This window comes from Carica papaya, chromosome 3 (genome assembly GCF_054855325.1).
Source record: "Carica papaya isolate Zhongbai chromosome 3, ASM5485532v1, whole genome shotgun sequence".
NCBI classification, from domain to species: Eukaryota; Viridiplantae; Streptophyta; class Magnoliopsida; order Brassicales; family Caricaceae; genus Carica; species Carica papaya.
Genome location: NC_142311.1, coordinates 16,910,850 through 16,928,964, shown reverse-complemented (window position 1 = coordinate 16,928,964; position 18,115 = coordinate 16,910,850). Strand labels below are relative to the sequence as shown.

Below are 18,115 nucleotides of genomic sequence, written 5' to 3'. Positions count from 1 at the left end.
ATCATAATTTTGAACTTGATTCAAGTAAAAAAACCACATGAGTTGCTCTTTGATTGAAGTAACCTCAAGATGATTCTAGCATTATATGAAGATCCTGGAACTCGTGTTGAAAACTACATTTGTGTTACAATCTAGGCAACACAGATGACAAAATCTGACTCCATAAAATTTTAATGTTTAAATCTAATTTGATTTTTTAAAATAAAAAATTGGGATTTTTTGTCTTACTTTTTCATTTTTTATTAACGTTTATCCATAAATAATATAATATTTTTATTTAATTATAAACATCATTGCTAATAAAAATAAAAACACATATACATTTTTTTAATTTACCAAAACAAAATCAATTTATTTTTCTTTTTCTCTAAGTATACCAATTTCGCATCTTTTGATCCTGAATCACTTCAAATTTAATTGTCTATGTAAACTCAACAAATATAAGATCTGATACACTAACCAATCGTAGATCAAATATACAGCATTCGCACACATATTTCCTGAATTTTACTCCCTTTTTCTTTTCTTTTCTTTTTTTCCTTACCATCATTCAGTATATTTTTTCCTTATGAAAAATCAAAGTTTCTACATTTATGCACAGGATTGTGATTTTAGTTTTCATTGATAAGTTTGTTCAAGAGAGTGGTCAATAGGGCATCTCTCCTCTCAGCTCGACTCTCTTCTCTCATTCTCCTCTGTTCCTCTTTCTCTCTCCAAGCCAGCTCAACCATTAGTCTCTCCTTCTCAAGCTTCTCCATTGACTGTCGCCATTCCTGTTCAAACAATTGCCGCTCTAAGGCACGCCTCTCCATCATCTCTCTCCATTGCATCTCCATCCTCTGCTGCTGTTGAAAGAATTCCTTCAGCATTTCATGAATATCACTACTGACGTTACTACTTGCATTACCAGCATTTACAGCCTTCGATGACTTCTCGAGTACATTTCTCTCAGCCTTCCTCTTCCGCACTTTGCTCCTAGCAGCCTCACTTTCGTCATCATTATCATCATCCTCCTCAGAGAATTCATCTGAGGATCTATCTCCACTAATTCTCTTCATCTTCTTCTTTGCCTGGTCACAACCTACCCCCGAGCCAACAAGTAAACGCTGCATGCTCTTAGCCCTTTCAATGAATACTGCATGCAGTTCCTCAAAGAATGGGCATTGTCGGCCATTATCCAGATCAGATGTTTCCTTCCCCTGTAAAACTGAAGCAACGTTATTTACTTCAAAAGTAGGAACAAGTAATTAGAAGAAGAAAAAGAAAAAACTAATATTTGTTCCAGATTTTAAATACATGTATAGAGTAATAAAAAAGACTTTAAAATGCAGGGACATCAACACTACGCTTTAAATGAAATTCTTTGATGTCTTCTGTGCAATATTTAGCTTATGCAAATACTTTATACTAGTTAATTAACACTGCAGGACATAAGAATAGTTACTTATGGCAATTAGAAATATGATGCCAATTAATTCCACTAGCAAATCACCAAACATTCAGCATATCAAGAAGTTGTATTCTGTATCAATAATGTTGACATGAATGAGAAATTAATTTCAAATAAGAAATCGATTTTGAATTCAATTCCTGGGTTACAGCCACACAAGCCTATGGATTGTGAAGTACACCAGTAAAGAAACCACCAGCAAATCTTAAGTAAGCAAGATTGAGTAAATATTTTCCAAGGCCAAGATGCAGAAGAATTTGATTAAAACAACCCCAGAAGGCTGTGTAATAAAACAACGTGAATCAGGACTCCAAGCATGCTTCATTTTGCAACCCACCCAAGAATTCAAAATTCAAGAACTGAATGAAAGTTAGGTGACACAGAATCAAAACCATGAAAAGGCAACATTTTCCTGGTCCAACCACTAATCTAGAGGTATAGTGTTTCTTCACTACCATACTAATCCCTCCAAAGAGTAAACTATTTGAGAGAGAAAATGGGGCAGTCAATGGATTTTTTTGAAGTACAAACAAGAAAGAAAAAGATAAAAACAACTAGTCTATAGTCATTTCCTCGCAAAGTTGCAGTGCAATGTCTTCAGGAGGAGAAGGCAGTACAAGTCTTATCTGGGTAGAGGTTGACGCATGGTTGGCAAAAATGGCTGCAACACTATTCAGTTCTCTTAGTATACAGGCCAATTTAACAGAAGTAATTCTGTCCACTAAATCTTAGCACTGCTCCATTAAGTACTCCAAGCAATTTCCCTGACAGTTCCCCTCAACAATAATTCCAATGCTATTGCTGAATGTGACTCACTTTCTGCATGGCCAGATCCAGCCCCGATTAATGGCTATAATTTCAGCCTGAAGTATCGAGCAGCATTCCACATTGCTCTTAAACCTTTCCAACCACTGCCCTTCATGGTCACGGAAAACACCTCCAGCTCCAGCACTTAAGGAAATATAACAAAAGCTGCTGTCAATCTTTAGCTTAATCCAAGAATAAGAAGGTGGCTGCCATTTAAGAGGAATCTGAGGGCTATAACCATTATTGCAATACTTCCTCTTGAACACTATCATTCTACATCTAGAGATTCCTGAATTTTGGTGCATATGTTTACTGAATAAACCTCCTTCAGTTTAATTTTAGCTCCCAAGAGAGAGAGAGAGAGAGAGAGAGAGACAGAGAGAGAGCAAGCACGTCTCGCCGCTGCCTTTCTGGGTAGCGCTGACTCTCGTCGGGTCATGGTGGTACGACAAAGAAAATTCTTGGTGATCGAGAATAAGACCTTTGATGTGGTACAGGAAGGCAAGGGAGTTAGGTTGTTTGAAAATGGAAAGGGGTTTCGGAAGTCCATTTTCTTCCAGGAGGAGGATGTGTTGTGGTTGATACAATGTTTTAGAGAGTTAAGGTGGAAAAAGGGGGAAAGGCCATGGGGTTGGAGTCGGAATAGCAGATGGAGGACTCTCTGGATGGCATTAAGCAACAATGGACGACAACGGTTTCTAGTGTTCTCTGAAGGAAATGAGGGTCTAAGAGGGAGAATGAACATACTATTTTTGCTGGAGGGTCAAAGGGCGGAGGAGTGGTGCCAAATGACGGAAGCTATTCATGAGGTATTTGGAGTTAAACTGGTGCTGCCGAAGTGGGTGACGAAGAAGAAGATGAGCGAAAAAGCATATGAGGTTACCCTGCAGCCTTTTGCGAGTTCAACTCTTAGGTGCCCGGGCTGTAGTTTGGAGCTAGGAGTAAGACTGGAGTTGGTGCAAACGTCCCCTTTAGTGGAAGCTCTGCGAATACCGGTATTTGCTGTGAATTTATATGAATAGTGGGTGAAGATCCCAAGAGTGGCTGAATTCCTGTTAATTTGATGGAACTTGTTTCATTGCATATTCAAGTCCAGTGTTTTCAATAATTTCTACATTGAACCCGAACTTAAGCCCTCTTCTTTGGTCCTCTCATATTTTGTTTATTTGATCTTATTGGAAGTTAGAATCTCATATTTTATACATGGGTTTATTGGAGGTAAGTTTAATCTTATCATATAAAATTGTGTTCTAATAGGTTAAATGTGGCAATACTGTCATCTGAATCTGTATTATATTACGTCTTTTGTTTATGGAACTGGACTCTGATAAGTTATAAAGATTTTTTTCGGTGTGATAAGATCTTTGACACAGTTATCTTAACTAGAGTTTTATATGGCAATTAAGAGTGATCCTCTTACACTCGTGAGGATTTAGGAGACTTAATACCTTGACAGACTTATAAAGTTATTATATATAGGTTCCGCCCCCTTGGTTTGTTTGATATTACACTTCTTTCGGAAAAAAACATGATAACTATTCTTATATATCCCTTTCTGTAATGTAATGCCATTTCATGTTGCATATCCTTTATTTTGTTCTTCTAAATGGAAAAGATTCTTAGCTTTTTATGAGTCCAGTATGCTGTATGCCCATTGTTAATTTTATTGTTATTGGGAAATTGGCTTGTTATGATGAATCTTAATTCTTTTTTAATACTCAGTTTTCCGTTCAGGAATAATATGAGCGGAAGTGGTGAATGGAATAACAATATGATGGAGACCTTGAAAAGTTTTGACCTTAATAGTCCTGAAGTCAAGCAGCAATTTTGTGAGTGCAAGATGGATTATTCTCATGCTTCTTTAAGCTTTTCAGAATATAAATGCACAAAAACATATAAATGTTGTCTTCATGGTACTCTTTTAATCTTTTTAGACATGGTTCCATATGACAAGGACAGACGAACAAGAGCAGGTTGGCGGAAACAGGTCAGGTGCATTCCAATTTTCAAATTACAGATGTGGCTAGTCAAGTGAGGAAGGTTGAGCGATAAAATGGAGGCCCAAATGTCGGAAATTTCTTTTTTTGGAAATAAAAGTATGACATTGTATTGAAGGGCAAAGGAAAAAGAATGTTTTGGAGCGAGTTGACAATAGGAGATTTTTGTGGGCAGAGAAGGAAAATGGGTGGACCAAGCTGGGCCTCGCAGGCTGGCGGGCCGGGCCGCACAAGATGGAAACTTATATGGAGACCAGTTAGTGCCTGATCCAGCCCATTTAGATCAAAGCTAAAGGAGGGTGAGGGATTGTCGACACAGACAGAAGAAAAAGAATTGGGACATCAGGAGAAAAATGAAGTTACAGTTAGAGAACACTCTGGAAGTGATGTGGTTAAAGAGAGAACAGCGGAGATACTGTCTGATTGTGAAGAGGATCAAGGAACAATGCTCCTTATTTGTTGTTGGTTGAGGCTAACGTTAGAGAGAAGAATGAGTTTTATCTCTCTGAAACAGAGAAGTCGAAAGACGGGACATACAATAGCACCTTTTCGGAAGATGACTTGTCCTTAATTGATGTGGACATTAAGAATGACACAACGGATGAGGTTTTGGACCGGACCCTGATTGGGTGTGAGGATGTCAAGAACTGCAGTTTCATGTAGACCCGATGTGGATTGGAAGAATGGAACAGCAATACTCAGATTGGGTTATGAAGAATTTTGTCCAGGTAAGTAAAATGCTTGGGGCTTCTTTTATGAATTTTGAAGAACGTATATTGAGCTTAATTCAGGAAATGGAAAATAGTTATGTGGGGAACAGGTCTGTTATGCATTCCAATGGGAAGTCTAATAGGAAGCAGGAGGAGAGGGGTAGTAGAGAACTTAAGAGGTTACGGTGTTCGGTGAACTATGAAGATAGGAATGAGAAAAGAAAGGATGGGGGTGGAGTGTGTATGAAATTGAACTAATGATAGGGAAGATATTATCTTCAAATGTACAGGGTCTGAATAATAGGAAAAAGAGAGGGGTGATTAGGGGCTGTTTAAAGAGATGGAAGCCTGATATTATCTGTTTTCAAGAAACAAAAATGGAGGAGTCGGGGAAGGGGGTGTTTCACAGTTTATGGTATGAAGACAACATTCAATGGTGTTGTCTCCCGGCAGTTGGGGCGACTGGGGGCATATTAATTGTTTGGAGAAGGGATAAATTTAGATGCAAAAATATATTGAAAGGCAGTGTGTCGCTGTCTTGCCTCTTTGAGGTCAATGGCAAAAGTGGGGAGTAAGTGTTCACTGGTGTATATTGTCGTGGTAGGGGATTGGAGAGTGGTCTATTGGGGGATGAGTTGGATGTGTGTATAAAGCAGTGGGTGATAGATGGGTAATAGGGGGCGACTTTAATATGATCCTGAGAATAGAGGAACGGTTGGGTGAGGGTAATTACAGTGGGGAGGTGGAGGAGTTTAGGGAGGTGGTGGATAGACTGAATCTGGTGAATATTCCTCTGTTGGAAGGAAAGTGGACATGGTCAAACTCCAGGGAGACTCCAACGTGTTTGAGAATTGACTGGTTTTTGTTATCAAATGACTTGTTCAGACAACTTCCAGGCCTGAGTCAAAAGGTGCTTCAGTGTAAATTTCTGATCATTTTCTTATTTGTCTTTATTCCAAATGGCATTATATGCGGGCCGATCCCATCAAGTTTGACAATAAATGGCTTAAGACGGATGGCTTCAGGAGTATGGTGGAGATGTATTGAAAGAGTCTACAGATTAAGGGAACTGCAAGCTTTATACTTGCTTCTAAATTTAAGAATGAGATTAAAAGGTGGACCAAGGAGGTGGGGGATAAATTAGAAAAGAGCACTTGGGCTTACATTAGTGAGCTGGCTGACCTAGAGTTGCAGGAGATGGAAAGGACTCTGTGTGCTAGAGATAGAGACAGAAGAGACGTGGTGAGAAAACAGGTGCCTACAATATGAATTTAGAAGCTATCTCATGGAAGTAAAAGGCTACAGAGAAGTGGCTCAAAGAAGGTGATCGCAACACTAAGTATTTCCACTGTTTGGCCAATTATAAAAGGAAATTCAATTATGTAGAGGAGATAATCATTAATGGTAGGGTAAGCAGAGGCAATTCAGATATGAGGGAAAAAGCCATGGGTTATTTTCAGCAGCTTTATGAAGAAAGGGAGAGGTGCAGACCAAAGCTGGACAATCTAAGTTTTCAACATATTAGAGCCAAGAGCAGAGAGGGGATTGAGGAAAGATTTTCTGAGGAAGAGGTGCTTGGCTACCTTATGGATTGTAATGGTGATAAGGCGCCAGGCCCCAATGGATTCAATATGAAATTTGTTCAAGAGTTTTGGAAGGTCTTGAAGGCTGATGTGATGGCTGTGTTTGAGGAATTTCATAGTTCGGGGTCCTTTGTTAAGGCTATTAATGCCACTTTCCTTGTCCTTATCCCTAAATTCGAGGGCACAAATAATATTAAAGACTTTTGGCCGATCAGTCCTGTTAGGTGCATTTATAAGAGGATGAGTAGGGTGTTGGGTGCGGCGGTTGGGGAAAGCCAAAATGCATTCGTGGAAGGTAAAGAAATTCTCGATGCGGTGGTGGTGGCTAATGAGATTGTGGATGACTTGGTGGGACAAAAAAGGGAAGATATCTTGTGCAAACTTGATATGGAAAAGGCCTATAATCATGTCAGCTGGGAATTTGTTGATTATATGCTTGAGGGGCTCGGCTTTGGTAAAAAATGGAGGGATTGGATCAAGTCTTGCATATCTACTGCGTCCTTTGCTGTATTGGTGAATGGAGGTCCGTCATCTTTCCTCAAGGCTTCCGGGGGTTGCGTCAAGGTGATCTATTATCCCCGCTGCTGTTTATCATTATGATGGAAGCCTTCAGCAGACTCCTGGATAGAATTGTTGATCTCAACATGTTTAAAGGCATTTCTGTGGGTAGAGCGGAGGAAGAGGTGTTGGTTTCTCATTTATTTTTTGTAGATGATGCACTCATCGTATGCAAACCTGATCTGTCCGCCATGTTGCATTTGAGGTATATTTTGTTATGTTTTCAACTGGTCTCTGACATGAGGATTAATTTGAGAAAATCTGAATTGGTTAAAATTGAAGATAGAAGTGACGAGAATGTTCTGGCAGGGGTGATATTGCAGCTCTACCTATCAAAAGTATCTAGGAATGCCCCTTTGTGCTAAATACAAGGATGTGAATACTTGGAACCCTGTCTTGGAACTATTTGAGAGGAGATTAGCAGGCTGGAAGAGGAAATTTCTCTCCAAGGGAGGGCAACTTACTTTGATTAAAAGTACTTTGGCGAATTTGCTGGTATACTATCTCTCACTGCTTACCATACCAACCAGCATTGTTTCAAAAATTGAAAAAATACAGTGTCTCTTTTTGTGGGGAGATGAGGAGAGGAAGAGAAGATATCCTTTGGAGAAGTTGAAGGATGTGAAAAAACATTTTTGGGAAGGGGGACCGGGCTTAAGATCGATTAGGGAGATGAATTCTGCCTTACAGGGGAAATGATTGTGCAGGTTTAGTAGAGAGGAAGGCAAACTGTGGACGAGAGTTGTAGAGGCTAGGTGGGGGAAGGACGGAGGAGGAAATGCTTTGAAAGGTACTGTCAAACCTCAGGGTTTGAGTTTGTGGAGTAAAATCTGTGGGAGATACAATAATTTTGCAGAATGTCTGAGATGGAAACTGGGTAATGGTTATTGCATCAGGTTTTGGAAGGATATCTGGTTGGGTAACTCTAAATTGATGGATTGTTTTCCGTCGATTTTTGCAATTGCACATGACAAAGACATCCATGTGAACAAAATGTATATGGAATCTGGCGAGGGTGGGGATTGGAGCGTGCAAGTGTGCAGGAATTACAAGGCTAGGAGGTGGAGGAATATTGCAACTTGTTGAGTTCACTGGCTGGGATCATATTGGGAATCCAGAAGGATGAAAGACTTTGGAAGCTGAGCAAGGATGGAACATTCATTGTGAAATCTTTTTACAATTTTTCAACTAAATGGGAGGCTAGGGAGACAGTCAGAATACCGTATAAGCAAATCTGGAAATCAAATGCCCCACCCAGAGTGGCTTTTTTGCTTGGGAAGCTGTTAGGAATGTATTTTGACTGTTGACATGCTGAGAAGGAGGGGTAACATCATGATTAATAGATGTTTTTTGTGTAAAAATGCTAGGGAGTCTTGTAATCATATTCTGTTGTGTAGTCCTGCTGTCTATTGTATTTGGTCTATGGATTATAGTTTAATGGGTTTGAATTGGATTGTGGGTGGAGTGTGAGGGAGGAGCCGTGGGCTTGGGACGAGGTGTGTAAAAAGAAAAGGTTATTACGGTTAATTCCACTATGTATTTTTTGGGTAGTTTGGAAGGAAAGAAATTTAAGGGCTTTTGAGGGTATTGAGAAAGATTTTACTAGTACTAGGGATATTGGATCTATACTTTTGGTTATATGATTCTGGGTCATGACATTAGGGAGCTCGATGATTTTGGAACTGTCTTTGATCACTTGATTGACATGTAATTACTTTGTCTACGGATGTACCCCCTCGATACAATGTTAATAATATTTGCTAACTTTATTTCAAAAAAAAAAAAAAACCTCTTTCAGTTTGTTTTGGTATTGCAATCAGAAAGATGGCATCTATTTTTCTACAAGACTTGTTTTTGTGACTCTAATTTCTTGATATACAGAATTCTAAATCCAATAGTTCTAATCGTTTAGTACCAAAGAAGTCTAGTAAAACTAGTCCTAATAAACTTATAGGCTTCAGTAGGATACAAAATGACTAATGAGCCATCAAAGAGAAAATAAACTAGAAACCAAACTTAAAATAGAAACAGTTAATTTTCTAAAAGAAAGAAAACCTAAACAATTATAAGCTACTATAATCTACAGACTCTTTTAGAGTTCCAGTTCTTATACTGATAACTCTTGAACTGGATGATTTCAAGCTCTACGCTGAGATCTGTTATATCTGATAATTTCAAGCTCCTAGAAAATTATTAAAAAAAACATTATCTCAGTTGGACAAATAAAGCGTTCATGTAAATGGCTAGTAGATTTTTTTTTTGTTGTAAAAAGGAAAGAAAATATAATTCACAACACAGGAAGAAGTTGACACCAAGTATCAAAAGTAAATTTCTAGAAGAGAACGGAGCAAAATATTTCCATGATCCCTAAAAATGCTCGATATATAATTTTGTAATTCAATCAAAAAACAGTATGTATGGAACTAAGCAAACCATCTTGACCTAAACTAAATGACTGTTGACTTATACTATTGAGAAAGTGCGCTTTGTTATCGATACCAACAAGAAACGTAGGGAAGGAAACTGTTATATGTTTGTGTGTATATCAGTTCAGTAGTTCTCATCCAGCACTACAGAAGGATTTTCCCTAGAAGAATGAAATTGATTAAAGTGAAACCTGATCTGACAGTAACTTGCTCAAAGACGATAACAAGACAGAAAAGAAAGTCATCATCCTCATAGAATTTGCATATCGTTGTTTATTCAAACAAATCACCCGATTCAAATCCATTTCCAGCTTGTTAATGGTGTGAAAAGCCTTTTTAATCAACAGCAATCTTAATTTATACACACATATGTTGTACATTTGAGAAAGAGAAAAGCTTGCCTTGTAGCGATTAACAAGGTTCTTCCACTTGCATTTACACTGATCAGGTGTCCTCCTGTAGCCTCTCTCCCTCATCTTGGAACTTACTATCTCCCAGAGCGTCTTGTTCCTCTTGGCGACTTTGAAATCCTTCTCCAGTTCGGCGCGAATCGCAATGAAATCCTTCGTCTCCTGATGCCCCCACTGCGGCTGATTCTGAGGAGCCCTCTCCTCTCTTCCTCTTCCCGACGCCGTTTCAGCTGGACTGAGCAGCGAGGACGCCATACCGCTTATTCCGCCCAGGGCCTCGTTATCTCCGCCACCAAACATCACCTCTTCCTCTCGGTACGCCATCGTATTATGAAAAATGGATTGCAATATTAGGTTTCCCTACCTCCGGGTCCTGTAAGTTAGGGCTTTTTCTTCTGATTCTTCCGGCAACTTACTGCAGAGAGCTGTCGAAATTGAAAGAGCACTTTATCGGCGGAGAAACTCTGTATGCAAATTCTGTAAGTTGCCTAAACTGCCCTCCCACTTTGACCTCTCCCTAAAGTTTTCTTCTCCTTACCAACTATTTTTTTAGTTTCATGTTACTGCTTTCATCCCTCAAATTGCCATTGAATTACCAACGAAATTTTTGTTGGAATGAAATACGTTTGAGATTTTTCAATTGATCATGTAATTTGGAGAGGAGGAGAAGGAGAAAATGGCCATAGCACCTTTCAAACAAAAAACAAAAGAAACAGAAAAGAAGATGAAAAGAAACAAAAATGGAAAGGGCAACATGAAAAGAAAAAAAGAGAAAAAGAAGAAGAATGAAAAGCAATAGAAGCCCAAAAAGAATCCAGATCCAACCTAAATGCCCATATTTAGATCCTGCCCAAAAAGAGCCAAGTCCAGTTCGTCGTCCTGCCCAACATCTCCAATTCCCCAAAATGATGTTCAACCTTAAGGATAACATCAAATGATGTCATTTCAATACAACTCTTTCAAGTCTCCCATCTTCATTGTGACAAATATAAATAAACCAACATTATTAATATATATTTTCGTGATTCTGTAATCTAAAAATTTATACTTATAATCGAATTATCTAAGCATGTAATTTCACTTTAGCTTGCAAGTTGAAAATCAATATAAATATGATTAATTTTGTAGATGCATCTATTAAAATTATAAGATATCTAAATAGTTCACATGATGATGAATAGGCCCATATATTTGTATTCTTTTTGAAAATACAAGATATTCAATTCCAAGTTTAATTTGTGATGATTTAACAATTAATTTATCATAAGAACAATTAGTACATACTAATTCGTTTAACTTAATTACCTTTCAGTTTCTTAATGGATGCCTATGTAAAATTTCAAATTCTATATGTCATTATTGAATAAAAATATTATAACCAGTCATTTTAAATTCTAAAAATATTTGAATTAATGAAATTCTAGTTCACTATTATATTCGTTTTAATTAGATAAATTTTTCGGAATATAAACATGAAAAAATTTTTAATAAGCTTTACAATACATACTTTTTTTATTAAATACAACATTTGTAATATAAAAATATTTAATATTTTTCTCATCCCAACGTATGATACATATTTTGTGTAGAATATATTTACAATTCAATAAATTTCTTATGTATTTACATAATAAAAAATTTTATTTGTAAAAATATTTATTCATTCAGATAGATTAACTTTTTTTGAAGCAGTAAATAATTCTTGTACTAACATATATTTTACTAACAATGGCTCCACCAATTATCAAATAACAAAAATATATATTATAAGACAAATTAAAAACCAAGGAAAACTATAGCTCAATAATTTAGATCTCCATCATGAATAATTTAAGCACAATAATTAAATAATACCATGAATAACTAGTTAATTTTTGATATTTTCATTTCCAAATAAGTAAGTTACATTGAAATGAGTCACACTCATAGGATTTTAATTTTAAAAAAATCACTTGAAATACCAAATTTGTCTCTACAATTTTCTAATTTTCTTTTAATGAAGCTATACAAAAATCAACTAAATGTTTCAACTTATGATAGGTACGAGATTAATTCATTTTTGTCACATAAAATATATATTTTTTAAAGTCTTTAAATTGTTATAATTTAAAAAAAAAAGATTATTTTTCTTGAACTATATCATAAGTAGATCTTCCACTCCACACCAATCATGAGTTTTTTTTTTTATTCCTACTGCATATTATTATATACTTTTATTGTTTAAGTTTTACAAGAGACTTTTCACGTCATTCTTATTTAGGTTTGATTCATATCCCTAAGTTGGTTCCCTTTGCTCCTGGACCTTTTCCTCACAATGAGAAAGAAGATATACTTAAATTGTATTATTTAAGTGTTTATATTATTGTTTAAAGTATGTTTTCTGTTCAGACTACTCAGTTTTAAGATAGATAATAGATATGTTCTCTCTAACGCAGTATGGGATTAATTCTTGAATCATTGAGAACATTCAACTACTTATTCTCTTTCGAAAAACCTTATTCTTACAAACAAACTAGTATATGGCTATGAACAAAAAAATGTTAACGCCAAGCAATAAGAAGAAGAGAATCAACAAGAAAAGAAGAAAAGAAAATTATACGATTCTTGCAGCCTCATATATGAATATAACATGTTCTTGATATTGTGACGCGGGAGGGTATAGGGAGGATCAAATCAACTCCTATAACCCACTCAACGTTATGCAATACTGAAATTTAACCACATAAAAAATCCACCCCTCTAATTAAATCTATAATCATAAAAAAATACAAAAATAAAGACTATAAAAAATAAACAAGAAAAGAAAAAGTGCTACGTACTTACTAACAAGTTGATCTTCACTCCTTCGCTCAACAAGACTTCTGAAGACTCATACTCCTCAAAGAACTTGAAGAAGTTAAAAATTAGCAAAAAACTAATTGAAGAAAAGCCTAAACTTTTACAAATTTCTCTCAACTTGATTTTAATTAGTGTATTTACAACCTATGGCAAATATTTATTTATAGCATTTTCTGAAATAATTCTAGATGATTACGATCTCTTAAAGAAATTAGTAAAATAATATTTTGAATAAAATTCTATCTAATTCTGCGATAATTATATAATAAAATATTTATTATATCCCTTCTAAATACAAGATAATTTGTTAAATAATTTTTAGAGATATAATTTATATTAAAATAAGATAAGACTTATCTCATATGATTTTTATATAAAACACATGGAGAAATTAATTTAGACATGTGGGAATTAAATTAAAAACATGAGGAATTAAAAGTGGAGTCCAAAAGTCCAAAAAAATAATCAAATAAAATATTAATTAATTAAAAGGTTGAGGATGGGCCGGTTGGGTTTGGGCAACCCGAGTGGGTGAGACTGGTCAATCTGCAAGGGCCGCGAGTTGCATGCTAGGCTGACTGGACTTGTTTCGGGCTCGTCCACAAGGGAGGGGGGGCGTTCGAACCCTTGGGTCTACACGCACAAAGTTGTTCACGCGCGTGGTCCTAGCGGATCGTGAGCAAGGGTGCTACTGTGCGCTCGTGCATGTAGACACGCGTGCATGAAGTGTGTGGGTTGGGCGGCATGCTCGGCGCACATATGGGTCGCCTCGTTCACGCGTGGACCTCCGTGTCTATGTGTCAAGGAATTTGTCTGCCTCTGGTTTTCTTGTAGGGTATAAGGTCGCTTCAATTGCTTCATCATGGGACCTTGGAACACCAATGGACATGGAGGCCAAATATCTTACATGTCCATTGTGACACATTTGTACCCTACGGGAACCTGTATCCATACTACGTTTGGGCTTACTTTTGGATCGTAATTTTCAGGTCGAGTCGTTTTTTAGCCATGAGGCCCATTACCCTTCAAGTTCTAACACCTTCTGTTGTTGTTTCTTCCTAGGCCGGGATTTCTGTTTAGTGGTTCGACCTCGTTGTTTGATACTTGATCAATGATAAAATAGCATGGAGTACTGTCACTTTGCAATTGTCTAATTTCGTTTCCCAGAAGATAGTCAGTACTAGCCTACTTTTTGCCTTTTACTAGTTTAGGTTCGTCCTCAGCAGGTATCGCGTCATATTGCCTCGACAATGTATTTGTGATCCATTTCATAAAGCCTCTCTCTTTTTAATGCTTTGGATAACTTTATAAGGTCTTGCTAATAGTATGCTTTTCTTGATAAAAAAAAGTAGTATTCTTTAAAGCTAATTAATTAGATCTTATTTTTCTATTTCTCTTACTCTTACTAGGGATAGACAGGGTATTGACCTAACCAATTATTGGATATCTTCATTCTTTTTTTATTCAAAATGGTACTTTAAACCTATATATTTCAAAATAATTACATTATGGATATATTAAATTAATAGAATAAATTTTCAATAGAAATTAAGTGATGCGATCCTAGAGGGCTTAAATTTAGTTCTAAAGATGCAACCCTACATAAAGGAAGAACCCTATAAAAATCTGGACTCTTGCAGAATAATTACCCATGAGTCTACTATAGCACAAGGTTGTGCCATGCAGCACAACAGACATGCACACGCATAAGTAGACCTGCACGCTCGTTGCGCACGTGAAAAAGGGAAAAATCTTTTTCTTGCAAGGAGTCCCACAGGTCCTGTCCTAAATATGCAAGTAAGTCCAACATCCTTGTGTTTCCTAAATGAGATTGACTCAAACAGAACAGTAAATTTCAGTTTCATAAATGGGAATGCCCTAAACAAGAAAGTAAATTCTAGTTTCTTAAACTAGAGCATCTAGAAGAGGAAAGTAATTCCATCCCCAAACACTTTCCCAAATGGGATTATTCTCGGGAATGGGTCAAGTATTATTTTATTAATATTTTAATGTTAAGTCTTATCCATATGATTAATTAATTAATTATTTTAGGATTAAGATAAGAACTTAATTGTTTTAATATTTTTATATTTATTTTCTAATTAAAATAAGTCTAAGAGTTTGGATAGGAATCCAAAATCATATTCTAAGTAGAAATAGAAAATAAAAGCCTATATAAAGGCTTAAGTTCTAGCTTTATAATCATACTTTTGAGAATTAATAAAATCAAAGCTTTGAGCTTCTATTTAGAAATTAGTTTTTGTTAATGTTAGTGTCTTCAAGTTTCTTGAAGTCAAGGAGTTTTTTGAAGTCTTATTGAACCAAGGAGTTAGGATCGACTTATCGAGTAAGTTCGTGACGTCTTTCTTTTTCTCTTTTTTAATTTTTCTAATTCTTGTTTTTGCATGCCAAATAATTGGTGGTAGATTTAAGTAGAGGGATGGATTAATTAGGTAGTCAAGTTTTTATATAGCATGCATTGGGTTGTGATTCCATGAGTTAAAATAATCCTTCCAATACCTTCCCGCATCATTAACTTATAAGACTCATCAACTAATTTACAGTCAGAATTTTTTGGTATTGACAAGGTGAAGAGAAAGATCTTATTCTTTTTATTTTAAACCAAAAATGAACTTTAGTAATTGAAAATAACTCCTTAACGAAATCAAGGGCTTTACACTTTTTTTTTTAGGTGAATCAAAAATAGTTCAAATTATATAATTGTCAATTACTAGCAATAATATCACAACTCCTTTTGGGACTCCGTAATAAGAAATGATAATTTATATGTAGACTTATTGAAGTACTTCATCATATTATTATATGTAGAATAGATTATGTAACTATCAAAGGGATTTTTGTTGAGTCCTAAAAATAAGATGATGCTAGAAAAAATTTTGTGAGTCTAAACATTAGTGGTCATGACACAGGAGGGTATGGGAGGATCAAATTGACTCCTATAACCCACATAACGTATGCAATATCGAATCTTAACCACCTAAAATACCTATCCCTCTACTTGAATCTACAACACCTAAAGGCATACAAAAACAAGAGCTAGGAAATTAAAAATAAGGAAAGAAAAAAGGTCATGGACTTACTGATAAGTAGATCCCCAAGAAAAAAGGTCACGGACTTACCGATAAGTAGATCCCCACTCTTAAGCTCAACAAGACTTATAAAAGCTCTTAACCTTTAAAGAACTTGAAGAAGATGAAGAAATTAGCAAAAAACTAATTTTTAAAGAAAAGCAAAAGCTTTAATTTTATTTCTCTTAATTGAATTGTGTTTACAATCTATGAGCAAAGGCTTTTATATAGACTTTTCTCGGGATAATTCTATATGGTTACAAATACTTGAAAAATAATAAAATATCCCAATTTAAATTTAAAATAAATAATTAAATAATCTTAAGAGATAGAAATTGCATTTAAATGAATTTAAAAATACTATTAAAAATGTTTAATTTATCCCATGTGTTTTTCATGCAAAACACATGGAGAAATTGAAGAGGAGATGTTTAAAAATGACTCAAGGAGGTCGGCTGCAACTGGGTGCGCGAGTCAGCCTGTGGAAGGCGCGTAGGTCATGGGAAGCGGGTGCGTGGGTTGCTCTAATTGGGCCATGTGGGTTGCGAGCGCGGGTCATTTCTCTTGGGTCGTGTGGGTCGCACATGGGTAAGCCTGTGTGCACATGCATGGATCACGTGTGAGGCCTTGTTAGGTGTGCGAATGGGCTAGGCTTCCCTACGTGATGGGCATTGGGTGCATATAAACGTGGTCGTGTGTTGGTCATATGAGACTTGGGTGCCCACAAGCGTGGTCGTATGTTGGTCCTACAAGACCTGGGCACGTGCAGGCCGATTTGCTGCGAGTACGCAGGGCGCGAGCTGGACACTCGGCCTGCTAGCTTGTCCACATGTTTGACGTGCTAAGCCTTACAGGTGTTATGCCCACATATGCGAATGAGTCCATCTGCGTGTGGGAGGCCTTTCACGTGTGCCGATGGCCTCTCTTACTGCAAGTTGTGTTGTGTGGTATATGGTGGCTGTTGTTCGTACATCCTGGGGTGGCTGTCTCGCTGGTGAAATGCCATAGCATATTGAGGTCACGACCCGCGTGCGTGAAGGGGCCATACATGTGTACCCCATGGGTACCGATACCTAGACAACATCCTGGGCATCTTTTGGGTCAAAATTCTTAGGTTGAGTCGTTTTTTGGTGGTGAGGCCCATTATCCTTTGGGTTCTCTGCACCTTTTGGTGGCATTTCTTCTTATGCTAGGAATCCCATCTAGTGGATTCTGCTTCGCTGTTTGAGACTTGGTTAGGAATAAAGCCATCTTGGGAACTTTCACTTCGAAAATACTTCTTTTCCCTGGGTGATTAATAATGATGGTTCTCTTCCTTCCTTCCACCAGCTCAGGTATGTCCTTGACTACTATCGTGTTATCCCCCCTTCTTTAAGGAAATTCATCCTCGAATCTCTACTGATTATAATTTTTTCATCTAGAGACAAAGAGAACAAGAGATTTATCAGAAAATCAGTGGTGCTCGGGTTGTTCCTAAAGGAAAAAACAGCTCTTTGTTTTGTTTTAACTGTTGCCTTCCTCTTCTTATTTTTTGACGAACTCGTCCTATGACTTCTTAATCTTGAGTTTGTCTTTGTAGGCTTCTTTCTTTAACAAGGGGTCAAAACATGGGTGAGATCTCCCATGCAGATATAATACTAGTTCCTTTCATTAAAATGACTAACATCTCGATCATATTATCATAGTCTACCTAACAATAGGTGCCCTATATGCATAAAAACCACATCACACAACATCTGATCTATATAGTTACTGATAGAGAATGAAACATATAGCTATTTGGTGACACTAATATCTTTTCTGTTATCCAACTAGTGTCTAATAGTTGCTCCTATTGATTATCATGCTACAAACCTTTTCGTTGACTAGCCATCTAGAGTGGAAGATGGTTTTCCTCTGATCGTTACCTTTAGGTTTAACTTATATGTTCAGAGCTCGCTAGGCCACAAACACATCTCCTAATACAGGCTGAACGATACTACTCTCGTGATCACTGACAATATCTCTGTCATTCTTGATAATCATGGCACGTTAATTGGGACATTAGGATGCAATATGCCCAACTCCTAGGCACTTAAAATACTTAACAGTGCTTTAGCAAGCAGTAGGTGCCTTAGGGTTACATGTTGAATTAATGGAGGGTTGTTTTCCCCTACTATCGTCCATCTTCTTACCCTCATCCCTTCAAGTCTATCTCCGGTTACCCTAAGGGGTGTTACTAACATACTCCTAGTTAGTTTCTCTACC

The 18,115-nt window shown here is 36.8% G+C and overlaps 1 protein-coding gene across 1 annotated transcript; it reads right to left on the bottom strand.

Annotated features, from left to right (window-relative positions):
• Window positions 1-389: 389 nt before the first annotated feature.
• Window positions 390-10,698, bottom strand: LOC110808664 (trihelix transcription factor GT-3b-like). Its single transcript, XM_022034231.2, has 2 exons — window positions 9,933-10,698; window positions 390-1,199 (listed from the first exon to the last, which is right to left on the bottom strand). Exons 1-2 carry the CDS (start codon window positions 10,263-10,265, stop codon window positions 612-614), a joined length of 921 nt encoding a protein of 306 aa, XP_021889923.1. The 5' UTR covers window positions 10,266-10,698; the 3' UTR covers window positions 390-611.
• Between the last annotated feature and the right edge of the window lie 7,417 nt (window positions 10,699-18,115).

Bases quoted from the DNA above. Each gene is read 5' to 3' on its own strand.
- LOC110808664 (XM_022034231.2), bottom strand. From the start codon at position 10,265: ATGGCGTACCGAGAGGAAGAGGTGATGTTTGGTGGCGGAGATAACGAG. The intron at 1,200-9,932 runs GCAAGCTTTTCT...TCAGTTTTACAG, and splicing joins ACCTTGTTAATCGCTACAAG to GGGAAGGAAACATCTGATCT.